The 27,883-nt window shown below is 34.3% G+C and overlaps 1 protein-coding gene across 1 annotated transcript; it reads right to left on the bottom strand.

Annotated features, from left to right (window-relative positions):
- Positions 1–336: 336 nt before the first annotated feature.
- On the bottom strand, positions 337–27,654 carry LOC142332882 (protein takeout-like). The gene is made up of 6 exons (XM_075379573.1): positions 27,486–27,654; positions 20,951–21,043; positions 16,250–16,397; positions 14,013–14,146; positions 3,657–3,806; positions 337–703 (listed from the first exon to the last, which is right to left on the bottom strand). Exons 1-6 carry the CDS (start codon positions 27,568–27,570, stop codon positions 552–554), a joined length of 762 nt encoding a protein of 253 aa, XP_075235688.1. The 5' UTR covers positions 27,571–27,654; the 3' UTR covers positions 337–551.
- Positions 27,655–27,883: the final 229 nt, after the last annotated feature.

Raw genomic sequence — 27,883 nt, forward strand, 5'->3', positions numbered from 1 at the left:
GTAATTCCTTTCAGCACTTTTTTGTGTTTATGAAATCTCTGATTCGTGTATGGGGATTGTACAAATGTCTAAATTAGCGTATGAGATGCCTACTACTAGATAGTCAGGCTTACTCCTCATAAAATTTAATTTTATCTTATGGTAAAAAAATTCAATCTAAAATAAATTTTATAATAGTTTCTTTTCTTTTATGAGAGAATAAAAAAAGTAGAAAAGAAGATTATTAAAATTTTTTTTACAAAAACATTAAAAAAATAAACAACAAAATTATAAAAAAAAAAAAAATATATAAATAAAATGATTCCAAACAAAATACTATTTCAAAAACATTTATATATTTTTAAAATTATTTATATAAAATTATCATTTATCTAATTTATATAACAAATCTTTTTTTCATTTATGAAATGCATCTTTTAAATGTATACATGAAAATATTAATTATAAAACTACAAATTTATAAATAAAATATGATAAGTTTAAATTAATGAAAAGCGATCAATGTAAAAGTATACAGCTGTTATAAGTGCAATTAAAACAGGTTTTTTTTTTTATACTGGAAAAACTGAATCATATGGTATACTATTCAAAACGTTTTTAGTTACTTGTGCAAACACTTCTTCTAAACCTTTAGTTATGGCTGGAGCAACATCATTTGTAACCTCTTTCCAGTTCTCATTAAGAAAAGCATTCATACTGTCACCTGTAATTAAATTAAATAATAAAAAAATAAATGTAAAAAATATTCATCTTCTATATTTATGTCTACGATATTAATTTAAAAATATCAATTTCTGTAATGACAAAACAAATCAAATTTTATAAAACATCTTTAAAAACACAAAATATTTTCAGACTTCTTTGTTGACCATCCTCAGTAGCTAGTGCTACTGTTGTTTTCACTCTGACATAATCTGATGTTACTATGTGTTAAAGTGTATTTAGGATTTTATTTTTTGTGTATGTGTAGAATATCACAGCTGTCAATGTTGATATTTGTGTCTATGAGACAGTTGACAAATGTTGACTCCTATGTTGCTGTGGAGGGCTTTTAAACATTTGTTTAAAACTGAATCTTGTTTGACCAATGTAAAACATCACGCAGCTGAAAGAGTTTAATTTATATATTCCACAGGCATTGTGTTTTTTTGGTGATCGTATTTTATACATAATGACTTTTTTTTTAACATTCTGAAGGTCCCATTATATTTAGTTTTTACTTTCCCATCTAGCGCTATAGCAGAGCTGTAGCTTTATAAGAGAAAGTATTATAATTGGTCCAATTTGGGCATATGTGGTTTCACCGGATTTTGAGGTTATGACATCTAAAAAACACCAAAAAAAAACAACTGGAACACTAAAAAAAAACAAAAACTGGATGGAAATGTTCGCATGTACATGTGGATGATCGGTGTTTCATACATTACATCCCCAGAACTACTCGAACAATTTTGACCAAACTTGGTCAGATTACTTCTATATATCGGGAATTGATGTCATTTATCTTTCAATTTAAAAGGTCAAGGGGGTGAGGCTGTACAGCAAGAACACCGCAGTATCTCGACACTTTACCTAATCAAGGTCTTATTTTTCTTAAGCACAATTGTTTACAATTAAAAAATAATTATGTTTCCAACAAAAAAAACAGGATTGAAATTTTTCAGATGTGTGCGTGTGTGTTTGTGTTTGGTGTTGGCCTTTAAATCACCTTATATCTCCAGAACTACTGGACCGATTTTGACCAAACCTGATTAGATTACTTCTATATATGGGAAATTGATGCCATTAAATTTTTAACGTATTAGGTCAACGGGATGAGGGTGTACAGCAATGTCATCTGTACAAAAAGATCATCATCTTGAGATTTCGCCTAATTAAGGTCTTATTTTTGTTAGGCATATTTGTTAACAATTAAAAAATAATATTTACAAAAAATTTTTCTGCAGAATCGCACCCCCACTCCAAAAAATGCTCAAAATAAACTAGTAGGTATGCTGAGTCAAAAGTACCCCCTCTCCCAAGAAGGAGCACTAGAGTAGCACTAACATACAGCTGCTGTAGTTGTCATCTATTATGTTGTGACATCACAGTTCAGCGACAGAATTAAATAAATGAATAATATTTAAAGCGTAAAAAAGTATCTAAAGAGGCTGGTAGTACCCCGCCACACTTGCACGAATGAATCTCCCACTTTACTTAGAATAATTCAATTAAATAAACAAAAAATATTATATTTAAATAAAATTGATAAATATTTTTAATTTGTATGTGTGTGTCAGGTGTCTTCTTTTACCAAGAAGGTTCTGGATTCAAATTCCACTCTAAAATTGGAATTTTTTTACAAAAGTTATCCAGTAGGAGGTAAGTTTTATAGGTCTAATAAAAAAAATCAAGAACACAGTCATATAATATTGTATTGCTCTTTCAAATTTAAATCTACTCTATCTTTCTATATCGTTTCCACCATTTGTTGAGGGATTTAACACAGTGGGGCTCCAGAAGTTATATTCATTTATCATAAATGATACACTTATGACGCAAGCCATAAGGTTAACGATTTGTTTGTCCTCATCATTACAGAACTGTCGGCCATCTCTTTGGTGGTAAACAGTCCCATGCAGATTTTTGAAACACAAGAATAAATGATACTCACTAGGTGGAAGGTCTAGGCTAAACAGGGGATAATCAAACTGTTTCACAATAAACATCACTATTAATTGTGCAGCATAAAAACAAGAATCTGATGAGCAAAACTTCTTTTTTGTTCCAAAAAATTGAATACATGATCTTTTGAGTCAAAAACTTTGGCTTGCATTCAGTCTTTCTGGATGAAAGGTGTCGCTATTCCATTGATTGTTGATCCATTTCAAATATAACATGCAACATCCATATTTCATCCCCACTAATTGTATGGCTCAAGAAGCTGTTTTCTGTACTGAATAAAAAATTCCAACCCGCTACCCGACAATGTCATTTTATAATTTTCTGTAAGCATCTTGGACACCTAGCGTTCATACAATTTATGATAATTCAATTTTTCAGAAACAATTTCATGTAGGAGCAACTGAATTTCTGGGTAAAACATGGAAATAGATGGGATGGTGAATTATCTGTTCTCTTTAATCTTATCATTAATTGCAAATACCAAATCATCAGTAATAAAAGACCTGCTTCACTCATCATCGTGAATGTTATTGTGTCCATTAAATAATTCCACCTCTCTCTTTATCATATATTTTTCTATAAAATCGCAGATCTAACAGTGAATTTTAACTGGTTTAATTTTCCTTGCATTTAAGAAACAGATCCATCGATCGAATTTCACATGCAGTGGGTATTTCGATTTTCCTAAACGTTATAAACTCAACTAAGAAGCAAACAGACTAGACAAGTGAATAAAAATGACATCAGTCCCTTTCTGACATACCAGACGATTCAGCACACATGATTAGAAGAAACATGATCGCAGTACTGTAGAGGCACTATTTAGAAATTGGATACACTTTTTATATATAAATACTATATATAACATTTCCATTTTCATGAGTTGAGCTTAGATTATAAACTAATAATTTAATAAAAAAATAACTCGTACCTAAATAAATATTACAAATGAATTGAACATTTATAATCTAAAAAAAAAATAAACCACTTACCAAGAGTTTTATCCCCATTGAATAGATTCTCTAACTTAAAGAATGCTTGGCCATTTGTCATTTTAATTTCATACTTAGTAACACTTAAATAATCTTTACCATTTTTCTTGACAATATCCCATCTTTGATCCATTACAATATTTACATCAGCTAAAAGAAAAAAAATATTCAAGATAATTAAAATCAATTGTTAAGATCACATTTTTTGCTTTTAAGGTAATTTAATTATTATTCCATTACTCTTCAGCAACCTACCTATCAACAACTTCCTCAGAAAAATTTCTGATAGTGCTTAAGTTACTTAAAAGAGAATGCTGCTAGTTATTAGGTCTCAAAACCCTTTACAAGAATAATTCCATTAATTGAAATGAATCATTTATATGAGTAATTTTCAATTATTAAATAGTATTGTAACTTGATTGAGTAGTATATGCAGGTTAAGTTTAATGAACAAATGTCAAGTAAGTTACTATTTTAATGCATACAAATAACAGGCAGCACACTGAGCCGGTCTAGTGGTAAACTGATCATCACAAATCCCTTGTACAGCTGATTTTAGAAGTTGAAGTTTCTGAGATTCAAATACTAGTAAACATTAGTTGCTTCTATATGGATTTGAATACTAGACAGTGAATACTGGTGTACTTTAGTGTTAAGAGTTCAAATAATCACATCTCAGGTATGGGCGGTCGGATTCTGTACAAAACTACATCTCATTTACAATGTTTTAATATCCACACACTGGTAAATGGGAGGGGGGTAGCTTACCTCATCAGACTGTGGGGTTGCTTAATGTTTACAAGCTAAAGAAATTACAACATAGATATTAGGAATAGAGAATAAGAATGAATGTATATTTCAATGTGAAATATATCATATTTTGCAGTTCCTTCACAAAACAGAATGAGATTATAAAATTCAAAAGTGGGCTGTTAGGTATAATTGTTTGGTTTTTACAAATATGAATTATATAGACTGATATAATACATCAGAATGATATAATAAGAAAAAATTGTCCTTCATCAACAGCTTGTCAACATCTGGATCAAAGAAGAACTACCAGAACAATGGATACAGCCCTCATCCATCTGCTACACAAAAAAGGGGACAAAACAGACAGTAACAATTACAGGGGAATTTCACTACTAGACACAATATACAAAATTCTTTCAAGAATCATCCATCCTCAACAGGATTGGTTCACAACTCGACAAGGAACTAGGAGAATACCATGGAGGTTTCAGATCCTGGAGGAGCTATCCAAACCAGATCATGAGTCTCAAGCTAACAAGGGATTACAACAGGAAAAGAAACAGAGATATGGTGCTAACATTTGTAGATTTCAAGAAAGCTTACAATTGCATCCACAGAGAATCCCTACTAAAAATTCTTAGACACCTTGGACAACATACCAAATTAATAAACATGATAAAACTGATCCTCACAAACATTAAGTCAAAGGTAAAATTCAGAGGCAAACTCTCAAAACCATTTGAGATCAAAAGACGATTGTGCCAAGGTGATGGATTCGCATTGCTATTATTCGACTGTGCTCCAAAAATGGTAATGAGAGAATGGCTCAAAAAATATCTCCCTCATATAAAAATAGACCGAAAGATCAAAACAAACTGTCTTAGTTTCACTGATGATTTGGCACTGCTAGCAAATGACATCGATGAAGATAAATCACAGATATTAGAACTTCAAAACATCGCAAATAGGCCTCAAACTATCAAAAAGATAGAAATTATGCCCAAAACATGATTAAAAGTAGTAAACATAAACAGTAATAAAATGAAAATAGTAACCCAATTTAATACCTCACAGAAATAATAGCAAACAACCTAAATGAAAAAACCTCAATCCAAATAAGAAGAAATAAACTAGCTGAAGCTCAAAAATTAACCTCGTACACTTACAATAAAAAATGCTTATCAGTAAATGCAAAAATAAAACACTACAACACAGTTATAAAACAAGAAGTTATTTATGCAGAAACACTTTTCCTCTTGAACTATCAATCAAAGACAGACAGACTCCAGAAAATCAAAAGAAGAATTGGAAGAACCTACGTCAATAAAAAGTACCAAAAACACGGGCAATGGTGGATTGTATCCAACAAAGTCGTGTACAAATAATTAAAATCCATCACTGATACTATACACAACAGGAGACTAGGTTTCTTTGGACATATTATAACGATTCAAGATTCTGAAACAACTAGTACAGTACAATTCCAATTCAAAAAACACAGACAGGATGCGGATGGATCAGAGGAATAAGAGAAAATCTGAAGGAAATTGACCTTACAGAAAAAATAAAATTAAACAAGAAAATCAAGAATAAAAACACCTATTTCACACTTACAAAAAAAAACTCACAAGAACATTTTCAACATTAGAAAAGGTACAAAGATCAGAATATATGAAAAAGTACTGGGTGGACTGCAAACAGTCTTTTCAAAGAAATTTGCAAAATGGATGACTAAAGTGATCCTATGTGGTCATAAAAGATAATAATAATAATACTCTGGTATTTAGTAAATTAGAATGGTTAATTTATCTATGCATTTATATTAATGAATATACAATCTTTGCTAAAAAAAAATCACTTATTCCTAAAAAAAATATTAAACAAAGCAACAGGATTTTTTTTTGTAATGTATCATATATTTTGTTTCCATAGAAATTTTTAATAAATTGCCTACTCCTTTAAAGATTTTCCCCTAGTTTAATTAAATTTAAATTAAAAGAATTTGTTTTATATAAACATATATTATCTGAGGAAAATTAAAAATAATAGTAATAAAGAAAAAATTTAATTAAAAAATAGCATTTTCTGCTTCTTCGTCTAGTGTGTACAAATAATTTTCATTATTCCCTCATGAACTGTTATTTACTTTGTATTTATTTTATTTATTTACTACCTTCAGATATTTAATTTACCCCTTATTTCATGGGTTTATTATTTTTAAGCAAAATATTAATGCAAACTTTAACATCATATTTTTTTATTTTATAATTAACGGCATACAGTAATTTATGACACTGATGTGATCAAAGTTTTACTATGGTTCCATAATCCATCAAGGCAATTTTTTTTATTTATGGAGCTGCACACCTACCCATCTTTAACATAATATCTTATTATATAACACTCAGAATAAATAATAATTTATTTATTATAACTAACCAGTCAAGGTTTGTTTGCTTCGCTCACCCTTGCTGTCTAGCCAGGTGGACTTCTACTGTGTACGTTATCCTAAGCTTATGAGAATAATACTGATAAATCACACTCAATAACAGTCAACAATACAGTCTAATATAGCATATTAGTACACACTATGTATATACGAGGGTTATTTGTTTTTCAAGGTCCAATTGGTCACGAAATTACAACCATAGTGAAAATAAAAAATCTTTTATTTGTAAAAGATACATAGTTACGCTATTTCTCTACATAGTCGCCACTCTGATTTATACAATAGTTGTAGCGTGGTACCAACTTTACAATACCCTCGTCACAGAACGGAGCTGCCTGTGTTTTCAGCCATGTTTCTACACTGGTCTGCAGCTCTTGGTGGAATTCATGGAACGTGGCACGACCATCACTGCAGCCTCATACTGCATGACTCTTCAACTTCTACGAAGGGCAATTCAGAATAAGCGGAGAGGAATGTTGTCATTAGGCATCGTCTTTCTCCACGACAATGCTCGGTCGCACACTGTAGCTGTAACAAAGAACTCATGCAGCGTTTTCATTGGGAAGTGTTTGATCACCCATCATACATCTCGATTCCCCCCCCCCCCCCGAGGGGAGAAGATCCCACCTCATAGCGTGTCCGGTCGCTACACCACCCCCTTCGTTCCTAGCCAGTAGTGGCTTTAACGGAGGACATCTTCTCGCCCTCAAACTGATTGCGCACCACAGCTTTCAGTCCAGACCGCACAGAGATGCCACCGATGCAGATGTCCCTCGGGGCATCTGCATCGGTAAAGTTCACCCCGAGATAGTTTTACGTGTTTATGCCTTCAGAAAAAAGACAACGGACACCTGCAGCTACCACGTCGCCCTCAGGAACTAAGCTAGAAGCCTAACCGCGGAATGAAGACCCCGCGCCTAGTCCTAACTATTAAAGAGCCAATCACTGAATGTCTCAGATCCGTACTAACAGCCTCTGTAACAAACTTTCCCACTAAAGTTTAACACAGCGAAATTTAGACCTAGTTCCCTTAAGAACTCCGCTTATTACTCAAAGTGAGTTTCTATCTGACTCCGCTCCGGTCCGCCCGGGAGAGGAGAATAAACGCCTACTCCCGGACAGTTCCATCGCGGAGTACCGCGTGACATTCACCATCTATCGTTACCGCCGCCGACTGTGTCGTTAGCTCACAAAATGCCCTCGTTGAAGCGCGACCGCACCCCCCGGGACAAGGATAACCATGCCCGTTGGCAGCGGCCGCAACTCGGCCGACAGCTTTACTCCACCAAAATAACACCAATTATTCTAACCGAGGCACGCTGCCTTAAGCGCCTACCTTCGGCCAGTCAACTGCCCAGACGGTCCCTAGCCACCCAGGTCCCTATCACCTACTAAATCCTTTCGGCGGTCCTGCTCAGGGCGAGGAAGCCAGCAACTATTGTCCACTCTCTACGAGTCCTCCAGTTGACTTGTACATCCAAAACAGAGTTTACTTTCTCGAGTTTCCTAGAAACTCTGGTACGCTCAGCTTCGTACCGAAGACATATGTGAAGGACATGGTCCACGGTGTCATCGACCCTACAGTCCGGACAGAAGCCGGAATCAACCAACCTAAACCTAGCCAATTTATCCCTAAAGGCACCATGTCCAGAAAGGAACTGTGTCGTGTGCCGATTGGGGGATACCCAGCTAACCGCTCCCAACTCTCTAACATTGGGGAATATACCATGCGTATAACGACCTGTTAAAGAAGTGTTCCACCTATCTTGCCAAGAGTCAAAACCTTGGTCTTCGATCTCACGCATACGCCCAGAAGTGAGAAGGCCTCCCTTCTTTGCAACATACCGCTGGCTACGTTCCGTAGCCGAAATATCCACAGGTTTGATGCCCGCGATCACAGTTACTGCCTCTCGCGAGACAGTCCTGTAACCGCCGACAACCGCTAATAAAAGAAGACGCTGGGCTCGTAATAGAATGTCCCTATAACATTGGTACCGCAAACGATGAGCCCAGACGGGCGCAGCGTACAACATAATGGCCTCGCAAACACCTTTGTAAAGAATCCGCATGGTACGGAAATTCAACCCCCAATCGCGATGGACCACTCTACGGACACCGAAGAAAGCATCAACTGCTTTCTTCGCCACATACTGCAGGTGCTCCTTGAAGAGAAGCCTCTCATCAAGGATAACACCCAGATACTTTTGAAGGGTGACATACCTAATTGAACGACCGTCCATCACAACCCGCGGATGGCGAGTCGCGGCTAGACGGCCCTTCAAAAACATCATAGTGGTTTTCTCCGCACTGAAAACCATCTTATGCTGAAGACTCCACAACCGCAAAACCCTACATGCCTGTGCCGCTCTAAGCTCAATCTCAGCACGCGAACCACCCTCAACCAGCAGCAGCCCGTCGTCGGCATAAGCCACAACACGACAGCCACCGGGCAAACGTAGCCGCATGAGAGAGTCAAACTCGATGGTCCAGACGAGTGGACCTAATACACTGCCCTGTGGACATCCTTTTGACAGGGTCTTTCCTACTTGCGAACTGCCGTCACGAAGGACAACAGTTCTGTTGCTGAAGTAACTCGAGAAAGTCCTAATTTCATCCCACGTGCAACCACACTTCTGCAATTGAAACAAGGCAGAGAGCCACCACAAGTTATTAAATGCCCCGGATATGTCCAAGAAGACACCGAGTACATATTTGTACTCGCTGCCTGAAGCCAGATCCAGGACCCTAAGAATCGCGTACTCTGTACTCTTACCGGGTCTAAAGCCATACTGGTCGTCCATCAGCATGCGATTCGAAGCCAGCCTACCATTGATGCGGGGGTAAAGTACCTTCTCGAAGACTTTTCCAGCAACTGGCAAGAGTGTCAGAGAACGGTAAGAAGAACTGACGGTGGGGTCCTTGTCGCCACCTTTGAACAATAACTTCAAAATACCACACTTCCAGCAAGCCGGGAAATACCCGGCGAATAAACACCTATTGAACACCCTAGTCAATGGGCCAAGAATTACAGGCAGGGTGCGAACAAGGAGCTCCACCGTAATACCATCATATCCGGGGGCTTTGTTCCTAGCCAGGCTACAGATTACTTGGCGGACTTCCACCTCAGTAATCTCCGAAGACACAGAGTCCGTGACGAAATCCACAACCGCCGCTCGAACTCTCCGGTGATACGAGGTCTCACCAACATCGGTATCATCGGGGAGCAGATCGTTCATCAGAAGAGATAGAACACGATCTTTCTCAACTACAACGCCGTCTTGGGTCGAGAGAGCCGACAGAAGACTGTCCTTTTTACGCTTATGACCAAGTACTCGATAAACAACACCCCAAGGGTCCTTATTCCCTTGCTCCTGAACATAAGAGCGCCAGAAATCTCGCTTAGAAGTCTTAATTCTATGAAAATACTCGTTCCTTTTCTGACGATACTCCGCAAACAAGGCCTCGCGCCGGTCAGGATCACGCGCACGCTGTGCGGCTCTCCTGAGTCGGCCCACGGCCTGCTTTATCGCAGTCAAGTCCCGAGACCACCAACCAGCTACTCTCTCTCGACCCGTACTCCGAGGGATTGAGAGTTCTGCGGCTTCAACCACCGCAGAAGAGAAATTCTCTGCCAGGTTATCTAGAGGGATCTCGTCCAGGGTACGAGTGAACACCCGCATCCTGGCCGCAAGAATGTTAGAAAACTTGGGCCAATCCGCCCGCCTGTGCAAGAAGCGCCCCTGCTGAACAGGGGCGTCCGCCCTAAAGACATCACGCAGCCCACCTATCCAATCAAAACCTATGAGCCAATGATCGCTTTCGCAATCATCGACTTCAGACCAGTTCAGAACAACATCAATGTTGGTACCAAGGAAGGTCCTCCGCAATCCCCCCTCACCGGCGAAGGTAGCCAACTCGCCGGCGACATTGAACACCTCAAAACGATGCTGCGCGATGAAGCCTTCTAGCAGGTCATCTGTGATCCCACTGTGCCAAAGAAGCGATTTGGCGTTCGCATCAACTCCTATAAGAATAGGACCACCCGCTATCAGCCTGATAATTCTATCCCATCTTTCCAAGTGTAAATCAGTGGGATCTCGGTACTGAAAGTACGAACTAACCACAACTAGGTCGAAACCATCCACAGCAAGCTTAACAACGACGTGATGCGTGTCAGAGGCTTGCCGTATAAAGACACTATCTATAGACTTCCTGCACAGCACGGCGGATTTACTTTCACCAACATAAAACTTATTCCAGCCTGAAAAACCTGGCAGGTCACCCTTGACAACGTACGGGTGTTGCAGAAGTAAAACATCGAGGCTCCGCTTTTCAACGACGTTACCTAACTCTACTTGGACCGCATAGGCACCCTGGGCATTGAATTGACCGAACCTAACCATCAAGCGAATTGAAGTAGACCTCAACCGCTCTCAAATAACTACCACACTCCCTATTATTGATGGAGTGCCTATGATTCTTGCGTAACCGCTTGCAGTTAACGCAAGTCGGAGCCTCCTTCTTTTGCGGACAATCGTCACGGTTGTGGCCCTCCTCACCACAATGCGCGCAGACCGACGCATACTTACAAAACTTGGCCCTGTGGCCAAACCTACAACATTTGAAGCACCTCTGCACGTCAAGGTATTCCTTGACGCGATAAGAGGCAAAATCAACGAAGACCAAAACTCGGACAAAAACTTCTGGTGGAGACCAGCACCTAATTCGAAAACTCCGTGATACCGAGAGGCAACACGCTTTCCAGTCTTGAAGACTAGCCTACACTGCTCTTTGAACGTGGCCGCATCCAAATCAGTGTTCTGCTCCCGAATGAGAGACAGAACTTCCTTATCAGAGAGACTCCGTTCGATGTCATATATTATGACTCGGGGCTTTCTCAACCGCTTGGGGTCCACCTTAACCTCAAGCTTCTGCACCGCTGGAGAGTCCTTGATGACTTGGACCGTCTCCTTATTATCCGCAACGACGACTAGAACTTTGGTGGTCTCCCGTATATCTCCAATCCTAAGCCGATTCCGGTCACCACGAAGGGCTACCCGGAAATCGCGCTTCAATTCCTGACTCGTGGTCTTAGAGCCCTCTGCCTTGTTTACGAAGATTACCTCCGGCTTCTTCACCGCTTTGCTGGCCTCACGTTTGGTTTTCAGGACCTCAGTGTAGCGCCTGGGCTGCACTGGGGCCTGAACAACCACCTTGGGAGCCTTGACCTCTTGGGGCTTGGAGGCCAAGGCCACGAAACTCTCACTCACCGCCGTAAAAGCTTCCCTCAACTTACCTAGCCGAGGGAGAATAGTTTTCGTCGCACCCGAACTGACCCCGCCGGGAAGCGAAAGAAAATCTACCAAGTAGTCCAGGTCCTCCTGGACCACTTTCAAAAGCGGGGCAGAACTACCAGGTCTGCCCTTGGAATTCTTAAATGCTTCTACTACAGGGGAGGACCGCACCTGGGTGGGTGCCCCTGTATCCATCGCGTCGCTGACCTCGTCCTCTGAGGAGCTAGTCGATGGTACCGGCGCTGGTTTTCTCTTCCGCCTGGACTTCTTTACAACTTGGAATTCTGACATGGCCGAAGATTCCCTAACGCACTGAAAAACTGACGAAATTCTCGCTGTCTCCCTATTAACTGGTTTGGGCAAGCCCACAAAGTGACAACTACCCGCAGCGAGTACGGGCAGCCGGAGACCCTTGCGTTCTCCTGTCACACTTCGTACCTCTTCGCCGCTGCTGGAACGATCGATTGGTGCACTAGACGTACAACAATGAACCACAGATTACGGCCCTCGCTCTGACAAGAGCACGGAAGAACTAAAAGGCAAGGCCTTTTTTCTGTCACGGGGACTAACGACCAGCAGTCGTTGCCACCCTTTCGCCACGTTGAGGCGAGTACGCGTCGCACAAATCCACGCCAAGCACACCGCAGCAAAGCTACAAATGTCGAGTCTAACCTAAAATGCGTAAATAGTGAATACAGCCTTAAGACCAGCTAACCTCGATACTGTCGGAAGGTACACACACGACCGACAGCCAAACACTGATAATACTGATAATAAGATATACCACGCGATACTCTGAGACGCACTAGGGACCAGAGTATCATCACCCATCATACAGCCCGGACTTGGCTCCATCTGATTTTCACCTCTTTGCTCACATGAAATACTGGCTAGGAGGACAACATTTTGGCACAGACATCGAGCTGCAGACCGGCATAGAAATATGGCTGAAAACACAGGCGGCTCGTTCTATGACGAGGGTATTGCAAAGTTGGTACCACGCTACGACAATTGTCTAAATCGGAGTGACAACTATGTAGAGAAATAGCGTAACTATGTAAGTACTTGTAAAAAAAAAAAAAGTTTTTATTTTCACTGTGGTTTTAATTTGGTGACCGAACGGACCTTGAAAAAAAAATAACCCTCGTAGCATACATACAGTTGCTTCGCACACATAGTAACAGTAGTAGTGGCTGAGTTGGTTGAGTCACTACACCATACACCATCACACCTTTAAAGCTACTTTCTTGATAAGTGTAAGAAATAATGCAAAAGACAGACTGTTTTTGCAGAAAATTTAATTTTAAATACAAGTGATCTTAATAAATTTGTTTTAACCAAAGTAAAGTTGAATATCAGCAAGGAATCTGGTTGTTATCACAACCAATAAAATGGCAACCATCTTGAAACGATGAATTATCTCACAACAGCTATAAAAATTATTTTCATACAAAATTTCAACTCAATCGGTTGAGTATTCTTTACGTGAATGGGTAACAGACTCACAGAAACTGCTAGATTTTTATTCATAAATCAGATTGTTAATAGATTATGTATTCAACTGTTCTAGATATATTGCGTAAAATATATCCTAGTAGACATAAATACATGCACAATTCCATTCTAGGTTTGTTTTTGACTCAGAAGACACTGAATTTTCATGTAATCAAAAAACAAACAGAAAACTAAAAATTTTGACATAATGTTTTAATATTTCCTTTATACTATATTCTATTAAATAACTACAGAAATAAAAAATGTTATTTAAAACTTTAATATAAATGCTATTACTTTATTTTATTTGTAAAGCGAATAATTATAAATAATATTGATAATAATAGTAATAACAATAATACTTACTGATAGTAATGTTACATTTTCCTTCCCCTTTAATTGGTAGAACTAAAATTTTGCCATCAACAACGTAATTACCTAACAATTCAATTCTTTTATGAAATATTTCATAAATGGCAATTCTCTTCTTCAAATCAGTGCTGTAATTAAAAATATTAATTTATATTAAGAATCGTAGGTATATATAATACATTACTCATCATTATTATCTACAAGAGTAATATATTTATTATTTATTTATTTTATTTCTGAAGTTGCATAACATCTTAGGTTCCAAAGAGCAATAGACAACATGTCAAATACATATACAAATCACTAGGATATGTTAGATTTAAATACAATACAATAACAATAAAATAAACAAAATCAAGTGAATAGAAAAAATATTTCAAAATACGGTCATTTTTAATAATTAAATATGATGAAGTATCAAGTGTTTCATCAGTAAATAACAATATCAAAAGCCACAGCAGGGAACATCAAACTCAATAAAATTTTCTACAAGTAATTCACTTAAATATATTTCTACATTTAATCAGCAACTATAACTGCTGTTGTCAATCAAAAATTCATTTATTATATAAATAAATTTTTTCTTGAAAAAATTTCAATAGATGATTTTTGATATTGTTAATGGATCAATTTTTCTGCCATTTAGAAGAAATTTATTTTAATATTTTATACCTGCATAATGAGAGAGTTTTTTAAAAGCAGCAATTCAGTGTAGTGGAAATGGAAATTAATCTCTATGGCAGGTATTGTAATTGTGATTTTCAGATAAAGATATAAATTTAGTTGGATTGGATCAATAAAATATAATTATATTATACAAATTAGTACTGAGAAATGTTAATTAACACTTTTAATTATCAAAAGCTGGGAGTGGATAAATGTTGTGGATGGATAAGATGAATATGAATTTCTTTTTGTATTTTTAATGCTTTCTGACTATCAATGAATGAATCCCAAAAAAATTATTTCATAAGTCAATAATTAATGAACATGGAGGTAATACCTAAATAATGGGACAAGGATAAATTTACAAAATAAGCCTTATTCAGTCTCTTTTATAAGTTTAACAAGATGTTTTTTTTTCCTTGTCAGTCCTTTATCTACAACAATATCGAGGAGAAGATCTCTGATACTAAATCCAGAAAGATTCCTACTGCTACAGAGGAGTCCAAAAAAATATACTTACTATTTGTAATTAAATAATATCTAAACAAAAGACTTACACTCACTAATCCAATGTGTAGTGTAGGGTAAGTTATTAAATTTGTCATGGAAGGCGGGAGCTGGCAATTTATGCCAGCTCCAACACTGTTACATGCGATGAATGAGGACGACTCAGATCGAAGGATGGAGTACTGTGAATCATTTCAGCACATGGTTGGCGAGGATGAGGAATTTGCAGGCAAGTTTGTATGGACTGATGAGGCATAATTCAAACTTAATGGTGCTGTGAACTGCCACAATTGTGTCTACTGGGCTCCTGAAAATCCTCACACTCATGTGCACAGGGCAGTGAATCTATCGGGGGTTGCTGTGTGGTGTGATCTATCAGTGCGTAGTTTTAGGTCCCTTCTTCTTCGAGAGTACTGTACCTGGTGAAGTGTATCTTGATATGCTTCAGACAAGGATTTTGCCTGCCATCCAAAACCTGTATTGTGATGAACGTTTTACGTTCAGTAAGACGAAGACCCGCCTCACTACTATCAAGATGTCAGGTTGTACCTCGATAAAACTCTACCCAGATGGTGGGTGGGTTGAAGAGGTGCTGTTGAGTACCAATCTCGGTCTCTCCTGTTCTGACACCTCTGGGAGACTGTCAAGAATAATGTGCATCGACAAAAACCAGCAACAATCGATGAGCTATGTGAAAAAAGTCGTAGTCATGTGGTGTCATTACGCCAGAATACACTAACAGCCATATTTCAATGCGCAGTTCGGCACCATGGGCATTGTATATGGGCTGCTGGTGGTCATTTCAAACACATACCATAACCTTCTCTCAGTGCTAAAAATTGTCATGTCAAGTCAAATTTGTCACAAGATACTACTAGCAAACAATGAGTACATTTTTTTGGACCCCTCCGTATTATGACTGAAAATTTATTAAATTTGTTTTGTTTGATTTTTGTTTTTTGTTGTTGTTCTTTTTATATTAATATTAATAAATAGGGCATTAAAAAACAATACAGTTTAAAAATGTACAAAAAATCAAACGATAAAAAAATACTCACTTTGATTTAACAAATTTAGCGTTTTTCAATCCATATAATTTAATATTTTTTAATGTTAATGATAAACCAATTTGCTTATTTCCTTGATCAACTTTAAGTTCTGTTATATCCATAGGATCTAACGATGGAATTCCAAGTTTTGTATCACCTGAAATTATAAAGTAAAGAATCAAAACGAATAGTTTTTGTTGAAATATATATATAAAAGTTATCAACATAAAAATTGATTTGGTCTTCTGTACAGTATAATAAACAACTTTATACAAAAATATGGCAGGAGAAGAAGAAAGATTGTATATAAGTCTAAAGTTACAAGCTTGTGAGATCAGTTCCTTTCCTTCTCAAAAGTTATATATATACAAGATAAACATTTATCTCATAGAAAAAAATCAAAAATTAGTACACTTTCAAAATAAGTATACTTTTTAAATAAGTTTAACTACCAGTTAACAACCAGCTACCAAGATTTAAGAATGAAAAATGATGGATGGAAACAAATAAACATTATATAATTTCAACCAGTGTACAGAATTTTAATGACACTATCTTTAATTTACACATTTAAATAGGAAAAGTTGTCTGTAATTTCAATAAAAGATGTCTTAAGTAACAATCAATGTAATTTATTTTATTGTTGCATTGTACTAAATAGAAACACTGAGTTTTTATTTGAATCACTACAGTATCCTTGAATATCTCATAAGCATCTGCTTTAGCCATCTTACTGTTTTGATGACAAAAATAATGGATGGTTACTAAAGGATCCATTTATATTCATTTTAAGACTAATTATAGCCAACAACTAGATTACGCTTAAACATTTTGTTTTACCTTTTTTTATCAAAAATGAAAGGAATAATAGTCATCTTTCAACAAGAATATGCATCACCTCATTGTAATGTTCTAATATACAGTGATAATTAGGAAGAAGCCTGGATCAAACCTTTCTAGTTTTCTTTTTTTTTCTTTTTTATTATTTAAGATGAACAAATGAAAAGATTGTTAGTATCCTTAAAGGAAAAAACAGAATAATAGGCTATTGCAAACTATAATAACTGTTAACACATTTTTAACAAAAAAATATAAAGAACATTAAAAAACACTTAAAAATGTAATTACAAAAACACACAATTTGAAATTTAAAAAAATTTAAGCAAATACATTAAAGTTACTTAGTTCAATGTAAATGTACGGACTAGACTGCAAGTAAATAACATAGGAGTCATAATTAGGTACTGCATAAACAGAAAGGATTAGACAATTAAATTGATATGGAAATCCAATTTGCAAAAAATTAAATGCAGAGTATATAGTCAGAAAAAAATAATAAATAAATAAAATACATAATACAAATACTGATGTATAAAGACAGAACACATTTAACTCCCCGCAAAAATTAAAACTAATAGCAAATTATTTCACACTCTGCTAAAAATTTAAACTGAACTCAAAAATCTTTAATTTTTTTCAATTTCAGCCAAGTTATCAACCAATAAAATCCCAGTTCAGTGTGGTAGTTTAAACTGATGACGCTATGTCGCATAATATACACAATCAAATACAATATAACATACAGTTACATGGCTGTTATCTGTAACTGGAGCATCACAAAATGAGGATTAACCTAATGTGCCCCAATTGCAGATAACAAAGGACATGTTCTTCATATTAACTTGCCTAACAAATTTCTAGGCAGTACACTAGATTTAATGTTATACAGTTCTTTACTGATAAACCATCCACTTACCTGCACAATCTACTTTTAGCTGACATTTGACAAAGTATATATAATCAGAATAATATGAATTTTAAAAATCGATTTTAAAAATTCTTATGTTCTTCAACTATTACTGTTGCTGTTTGGTTCCTGTAAATGTTAGCAATCGTTCTTCTATCTCTGTATTTGAATCCTAATTTTTTTTAAATGCTGAACATTTTATTCCAGTCTACATCATCAAATACCTTTTCTAGGTCTATATATTACATAAAAATGTAATCTATGCAAAAAGGTTAAAGATCTATTGAGGAAGAGAGAATCATCACTGATTTCAGTAATTGTAACATATAGAATAATCAACTGCACTTGGAGGTAAGTATTTTAACTCAAATTTTGCTGAGTAACAATCTGTGCTCAAATTGAAATATAATATGGTGTAACAATAAAATTCCAATAACTCTGTAAGACACTCTATCAACAAGTCAATATCAATTTTTAAATTGATATGTAATGAAAGAACCATAATACAACAGTAACTATTACAGTGAATGAAAGCTTGTTCTTCTTTATTATTATTTTACAAGTCGAAAATGTCTCAAATGCTTAGTGTAAAAGATCAAACAAAAGTTGCTGCGACATACAAAGAATGGAAACTGGTAATTCAAGTTCAGCATTGGTGGAAAGCTGAAAATGATAGAAATCAAAATTCAACCCCCAAAAATATCACAAATTGTCACACTAAATTACTGAGAACTAGTTCTTTTCTGAAACTGTCATGTTCTAGTTGACCACCAACATCACACTCTGAAGAACTGTTGTCTTAAAAATGTTTGAAAAATCCTGACATCTGGACGCCTGACATCTGTCTCGCATCCAGTATACTACTACAGTTGAAAAGTATACTACAGTTTTGAAAAAGATTTGCACTTCCAACCACAAAAGTCTCATTATATTCACCAAATCTTTCCTGACAAATGTAACCACCATATGAAATTTCCAGAGATCATCCATATGAAAAAATTATAATCCCAATCAGAGTGATAACATCATATGATCTGATGAAGCAGTTTTTCACATGGGTGGTTTTGTTAACAGATACAACTGTCATTAACAGAATATTACTGATTCAGGTGCTACAATGAAAAAATGGAGACATATCTACTGACAGTCTGATGAGGTATTATGTTCACTGAAGCAGTAGATCTTTCTATGATATATAAACCTTCCACAGGATAGAATGAATGATGAAAGCTATTTCAATGTGCTTCAGTACTTTATATTGCCTATTATTATAAGAAGAACACTGCAGAGCTCACATTAATAGAAAACAATGCACCTCCACATTTTCCTGCTCAAGTTCACAGCCAGGTAAACACATTCATTCCAGGATGATGATGGGTAAGTTGTAACAGACTAATTTAGTGGCCTTCTAAAAGCCTTGATTTGATACTTTATTTTCTCTTGTAGGGCTGAACCAAAGAAGAAGTTAGTAAAACTCGATCAAAGAATATGAAATGTTTTTAATGAGGTTCACCATTGATTTCTTGAGAAGACAGGTGGATCATGTACCTAAATGTTAACAGAAGTCAATTGAAAATTCTCATGCATACTGAATTAGATAGCTTAAAATAGTAACAAATGCACTACAGTTTATATAATTAAATGTTAAAATGTATAATGATATATGTACTGTTCTTAATGTATTTTAAACTAGGTATGATACAGCAGACATTCTGTATAACTAAATGTATAACATTTAATTAGATAATTTATTATTCACTCATGGTACTGAGGAACCCTTTTTTTGATAACCTGTACTTTGGTTTATGTACATTAACCATCTGGTCAATACCACTGTCATACTTAGAATGAAATTTTTTGAAATCATACATCTTGGTTACATAACTGCATTGACAGAATTATAGAATTCTTATTCTTACACAAGCATGGGAACAGTTTGCATTACCTGTAAACTGAGTTATTTAAAAAAAAAACTTATGCACTTTGATAAAGAAGTTCTGATTAAATCTGTTTTATAAAATCCTGAATTCAAAAATGAGAACTATAATAAAACCATACATCTTTTGCACCTCAAAAAAGCAATAAATGGTAAAATAATGTTAAAACAGATTTTGATAGCAACGAAAAGAATTTAAATTCAAACTGCCACAATTAAATGGACCACGTACAAAGAAGTACTCTTAAAAGGAAAAAACTTACATTTGCCAATCATTTATAACATTATTAAAAATGATTAACAACAATCCCCTTTTTCTTTTTCCTGTTTAGCCTCCGGTAATTACCTTTCAGAGAATACTTCAGAGGATGAATGAGGAATATGTATGAATGTAAATGAAGTCTTGTACAGTCTCAGTTTGACCATTCCTGAGATGTGTGGTTAATTGAAACCAACCGCCCAAAGAACACCGGTATCCACGATCTAGTATTCAAATCTGTGTAAAAATGACTGGCTTTACTAGGACTTGAATGCTGGAACTCTCGACTTCCAAATCAGCTGATTTGGGAAGACATGTTCACCACTAGACCAAGCCAGTGGGCTAACAACAATGCCCTATTAATAGTATTAACAATAATACTGTAAAGCATCACTGAAAAGCTGCATAATTATCTCTAATAAACAAACAATTTCCATGTAATTTTAAAGTAATTAAAATTATAATTAATATTTTAAAGTAATTAAAATTGTAATTAATATTTTAAAGTAATTAAAATTATAAGTAATATTTTAAAAGTAATTAACTTTTAAGTAGTACCTGTTTTTTCACACCTCTAATGAATTTTCTTTTTTTAGAATGTTCAGATTAAGACTACAGTAATGACTAGCAATTTAAATAATTAATATCATTAAAAAAAACTTACATGAAATAAAAAAATACAAATTTTTTTAAAGATTATTTTGACAAGACACTGATTGATCAAGGCAAAAGTAAAAAAAAATAATAGTTATAATATCAAGTTGTTACCTAGAGCAAATCTAGGGATGGCTTTTTGTCCATGATCAACAATACATTTATCCAATTCAGGATCATTCCTTTTACAGGGTGAAATATAATTGGCTGTAAAAAAAAATAAATAAATAAATAAAAATAAGCAAAATAAAATCTTAGTACTGAAAAATTAAGAAAAAAGGAGGATATAAGTCTTTTATAAGGTGTACACACACACACACACACACACACACACACACACACACACATACATATATATATATATATATATATATATATATATATATACTATTTTTTGGAGTAATAGTTCATCAAATCAGTTTGACTGGTTTGATGCTTTTCTGTATTCATTTCTGTTCTTTGCTAATGTTCTTAACTTCAATATGTTTATTACATACTTATCTTTAGTTACTTTTTTTTATATAAATATTCAAATTTTTGTTTTAAGAGTTTACAACAAACAAATTTCTCTCCTAACCTCTTCATTTCATTATCAACTCATCTAATTTTCAATTGCCTCCTGAAATATTAATTTTTCAATGCCTATATTGTTTTCTGTTTATCCTCGACAACGGTTTTTCTTTTTTTTTTACGTTATGTATTACACATTGGGGATTTATCAAGTTTAAACATGTCTGGCTACTTATCACAACATTGGACAATATTCCTAGATATTGGTTTTGCTGCCTGTATCAGTTTGTGTCGATTTTATTCAAACATGAATCTTCCAAATGTACCTGAGAGAGATCCAATATAAGGATTATTCCTTATAAATAGAATTTAACCAAACTTAACCTACGAGCGTTAAGCTAAACTACCGAGCGTAGTTTAAGTTCGGTTAGGTTATATTTACAATTTATCAGGTTTAAACGTGATCAATTAAAAGTACGTAACGTAAGAAAAATCATTGTGGAAGAAGATAGAAAAGACCCTTTTCTTTATGCTATGCCTATTATCATACTAACATACTTCAACAACATACTTTACAGAACTATTTAAAATATAAATTATTAATTTTTAAATATATATTTCATACACTTCAAACTTCCTAATGAAAATTCTTCTTGCTTGTACAAGTCTGCTTTTAATAAATATATTGTTTTACTCAACCTTTTTAATTTTGCGACTCAAATAATAAAAATTTTCTACTTCTGGTATATTGAGTTTCCCTACCTTTGTACTTAATTCCTCATTACCCACTTTCCTATTAAACTTCATCACCAATTACTACTTTTGTTTTACTCTTATTTGGTATTCTAACTAAATTATCTTTCTACTAGTAAATTCACGCCATTCATAATTTCTTCTAACCTATTCATAAATTAGTTTTACTCGTACAACGTAATTTTTCATTGCAAAATACTCATACCATTAAGAAGTTGATTTTCATTATTTTGACAATTATTAAACAATAATTATTTAAAAATAAATTATTATTGTTTAAATAATTATTTTTAAACAATAAATTCTGACATTAAAACTAGTATTTCCAAGCAGGGATTATTTTATATCCAAAATTTTATAAATATAACGGAACGGAACGCAAGAATAGCGGGAGTTTCAATATTTCTCCCTACAGATCGCAGAGCCTGAACAAAGCCCCTTGCTGCTGAATCTTTCTTTTTCGGGCGGGTTTCATGGGTTATTTAGTGGCAGTTATAAATTTTAAGTTTATTTAGGACGGATTAGGTAATTTGCGTTCCTATCCGTATTGACCATCGTGAAATTTATTTTCTGGATCTGACCGTGGAAGACTACGCTTTTGAGCCTAGTAATCCCGGCGTGATTTCCCTTCAGTCCGTCCGCTGAAGTCCTTTCGGTACTAGCACCTTATGGGCTAGCAGGAATACGTCTACCGGGACCCTAGTTATTTGGAGGGAACAAGCAATGCACCCGCTTCTACGCACGGAAGTCGCACATGCTGACTGAATTAAATTGTGGTCTCTTCGTGGGACGGTATGGTGTGTTGTCTAGGTTTTTATAATTTTAACAAAATTTAATTGTGAAAACGATCACTTTCGTGGCCGGAATTTTCACGCGGTTTCTATTTATAGGTTACGCCATATAGAGGCTCCTAAGCCTGGTTTGCATTTTTTGGCTCCGATACCGCTTCTTCAAAGTGGTTCGTCTAATACGGCATAAGGCCGTTTTCTTATACCTTGCGGAGTAGGGTCCTTTCGGCAGATGTCCCGGAGATGCCTTGTTCTTACACGGTTGCTCTCCCGAACAGTCTGCGTGCCTACCCCACCACCGTCTAACGGATACGGTGTGTAGTCCCGCATCGTGGCGAAGAGTGGCGTTTCTGACGAAATAAATATAAAAAAATTTAGTTATTTTTTGTTATTAACATCATTATAGTTCATTTTTATATCAGTAACTAAATTTTTGAGAGAAAGTAAATTTTATTTTTTGTGATAATATTCTTTTACTTTGAATAATTTTTCAAATTAACCGACTTCAATAAAATAGGAAGCCATCAATTCGAGTGTACTTTTTTAATGTATGTTACGCTATATCTCCGATGTTAGTAAACCGATTTTGATAATTCTTTTTTTAATTGAAAAAGTATACTTTCGGAGTGTAAATTTATCTTTTAATTTTTCATTAAAAAATGAAGATACCAACTTAATTTTTGGTATGTGTAATTTTTATGTGAATATCTAAAAAGTAATTTCTAGATTTTTTTAAATTCGACCTTGAAAGAATGAAGAAAGGTAAAATAAAAATCTGAACACAGATTGCAAATTTTCCCCATTTCTGACTATACTAAATAAGATTATACCAGATTTGAAATAGCAAATACTCTTCAGATCTAAAAACCAATTTCCGTTTTCTTTTTTAATTTCGATTTTTTAGGGAATGCAAAGGTATATGAAGTGGCAGTTCAACTAACACAACCACTATTATATGTTCGATGCGACTGGCTGCATCTGTCACCGGTTACTTGACTAAAAACATAACGTAAAAATAATTTAAAAAAAAGATGAACGAAATACGTTACCTTGTAGTGGTGTTTGTCGAGTAACGATAAGAACTGAGCAAAATTCATTTTTACACGTACATCGTCCGAGTAATCAGCTATAACTAACTACTCTCTTTAAAATGGAGGCTGACTATTTTGAAACCCATATTCATAAATCACTCGTTTCGGACCTCTACTGACCGAACTGTAGCTCTAATAAATAACAATAAACTGATATATTTTTATAAACTTAAGAGCCTCTAATTTTTATTTATCACTATTATTCTCACAACCACGCGTTGGATGTGAACACAGAGGGGCCCAAGGGACAGAGTCCTCTGGTTAGACGGGAAAGGCGAGCGAAGCGAACCATGACAAGCTAAATATCCACTAACCGCGACGGAAAACGCAAGTAAACATATAGCGCAGTGATGTTAGTTAGTATATATACAGAGTGTTTCTAAAATGGTGGGCTGACTATACTTTTTCGAATTCTACTTGTAAAACTAAACAAAAAATATCCTTAGTCAAAATGGCAATTTCTCCTTCGTTCTCCCACTGTACACCATTTTGTTATTTTTATATAATAATCTATATCTCAAGTTCGGATAGACGAATCATATTAATATTTGGTAAACGTTTTTGTAATAAAGTTTTAAAATTAAAAAAAATCAGGGCTTAAAATACCTTCGAAAATTACAAAATGGCGGCCATGGTTATTTTTCAATCCGTTATATCTCTATCAATATTAGTTTTATCAATTTATGTTATTTACTAAACTATTAAGCCTTTTATTTTGAACCCACCGGGTTGGTCTAGTGGTTAACGCGTCTTCCCAAATCAGCTGATTTGGAAGTCGAAAATTACAGCGTTCAAGTCCTAATAAAGCCAGATATTTTTACACGGATTTGAATACTAGATCGTGGATACCGGTCTTCTTTGGTGGTTGGGTTTCAATTAACCACACATCTCAGGAATGGTCGAACTGAGAATGTACAAGACTAACACTTCATTTACACTCATACATATCATCCTCATTCATCCTCTGAAGAATTATCTAAACGGTAGTTACCGGAGGCTAAACAGGAAAAAGAAGAAGCCTTTTATTTTGAAAAAAAAGATATTTTATTTTTTTTAATCAGTTAACAAATAGCCGAGTTATGGCTATTAATTGTAATTTTGTGTCTGTTTTCATGTCCTCCACTTTACGTTCAATTCGATTAAATATTAACTGTTTTTATTTATTGTTATATAGTATCAAATTAATACTTTTCTCACAATAATAGATCTAATAATTAGAAAAATAAAACAAATACCTCTGATAATCTTACGTTAATTATTCTAGAACATTAGGTATAGTTTTTTTTTTAAATGAACAGTTAATTGTTAAAAGTTATAAGAGAAGTTCAAAGCGTCCACTATTAGAGAATACACAACAACAGTCTTTTTTTGAGAGATTGTATTAACCGTCAAAAATTCCGGGAGAATTCCTAATTTCTTGAAATTCATTTTGGATCCTTTGTTGAAGATCCTCGATGTTGAGTATTGGAGTCGAATAAACAATATGTTTCAAATGATCTAAAAGGTAAAAGTCAAGAGGGTTTAAGTCAGATGATCGGGCTGGCCAGGTTACTGGCTCTCCACGGCCTATCCGGTTTTTCATGGAAAGTTTCACGCAGGAAATCTGATACCGATTGATTGAAATATGCTGCTGCTCCATTGTGGTGAAACCACATAATTGTAGAGATTCCAAAAAATGTGGAAGATTTTCGGCAAATGAGCAAAATAATTTTCTCAATTTAAATGATTTGGTAGAATGACAAAACCCAAAAGATAGTCATTAAAAATACCTGCTCGTATGTACAGGAAAAATCTTTCTTGATGGCTACTTTGGAAAATACCATGAGGATTCTAGTCGCTCCAGATTGATAGTTTTGAACACCATTCCTGTTGAAATCTTCATTTTTACATTGTTAACATGATCAACAGTAATGGTCGCCGTGTAAAATTATTCAAAAGCGAAAAATTAATATCAATTGCTTTATTATTATGTAATGTTAAATTTTTATGGTGAAAAAATTATTACTTAATTCTATACTAATTTACAATATTTGAATTAATAATTAATCGAATTAAACGTAAAGTGGAGGACATGAAAACAGACAAAAAATTACAATTAATAGCCATAACTCGGTTATTTGTTAACCGATATTAAAAAATAAAATGTCATTTCGTTCAAAATAGAAGGTTTAATATTTTAGTAATGACATAAATTTTGATAAAACTTATATTTATGGAGATATAACGGATTGAAAAATAAAAATGACCGCCAGTTTGTAATTTGCGAAGATATTTAAGTGTTGATTATTTGCTAATTTTAAAACTTTATTACCAAGACGCTTATGAAATATTAATGTGATTCGCCTATCCGAACTTGAGATATAAATTATTATATAAAAATAACAAAATGGTTGGACAGGGGGAAACGAAGGAGAAATTCCCATTTTTTCTAAGGATATTTTTTGTTTAGTTTTACAAGTAGATCCAAAAACGTATAGCCAGCTCACCATTTTAGAAACACTCTGTATATAAACTATTATAAAAAAACTCCAAATTAAGTGAATGGTATTTTCGTACACCTCATACCGCAAAACGTAAAGAAAAATCTTTTTCACCCCCACTTCCACCGTACGGGCAAACGTAATACGATACTTTCCTTCGAAAATTAAGCAAAAGAGTCAAACATCTTGTAATCCTAAATTAACACTGTAATTAATTATACATTAAAAACGCGTATTTTAATTATTTATGAATAAATAAAGAAAAGAGTGTCTACAGTGTTTATCAGTAATATTTGTATACTAATGATGTATTTAATTTTGTATTATTTTTAGAGTAGTATTTATCTTTATTATTACTAGTTTTTGTACAACAGATTTTCTAAAATTATAAAATTCATGCTGTAAATCCATTATTATTATTTATATATTTTTTATTTGTCTGCTCTGCTGTAAATTATTAATTAAAGTTTTAATTTTTTTAACTCTAGTTTTAATTTAATAACTTTAGTTTTAACTCTTCATTAACTCAATTACTTATTTTTAAGCGTCATGGTAGATAATCTTGATACAGGCAATCCCTAAATAAGGTACCTAGTTCTTTTAAACCATTTAAAGTTAATTAAACATTTTTTTAATGTACATATTTAATTTTAATTTTTGCTTTTTTACTGTTTTTATTATTAATTTATTTTTTAATATGTATATTGTCTAATAAAGTTTACTGTTTTTATAAAAATGTTATGTACTGTACATTTTAATGGTTGAATAAAAATGATTTGATTTATAAAATAAACTAACAACGGCAGGGAACCAGAAAAGTTTTCGCTAAAAAAAAAAAAAATAATAAAATAAAATTATAACTATGAACTCGGTCTTTTGATGTTCGAATAATATAAACTAACTATATTTTCGAACGTATTATAAATGACACCCTCAAAATACGTATCAAACCAGTCAAATGAAAAACATAAAATAAAATTAAAATTACACAAAATATTTTATAAAAATTAATTTTTTATTTACTGACGTAATTTAGCTGCATTTATTCCAGCCAATACAGTGCTAATTACAATTACACTAATATAAAACACTGTATTCTGCTGCATCAACATGATGACGGCTCGCTTCTCTAGTCCCGAATGTTTCACAACAACGAATAAAACTAGCTCTTCGTTGATATTGAATAAGAGGGTCGAATTCCCACTAAAACTTGTTTACTGTAATAATTAAAATATATCTTAAATATTAAAGTTATTTTTATAAAACCAGTTTACCCTGAATAGTAATAATAATATTTAAACTATGCGTATGAAGTTAAAAACTACTACTTTTCCTAAGGTAACTATTTCTCTCTCTTTTTCTTTTTTTAAATGCTGTATATAAACCTATCATCATTTATATACAAGAATAAAACCACGATTTTTT

Source organism: Lycorma delicatula, chromosome 12 (genome assembly GCF_047948215.1).
Source record: "Lycorma delicatula isolate Av1 chromosome 12, ASM4794821v1, whole genome shotgun sequence".
Classification (NCBI taxonomy): domain Eukaryota; kingdom Metazoa; phylum Arthropoda; class Insecta; order Hemiptera; family Fulgoridae; genus Lycorma; species Lycorma delicatula.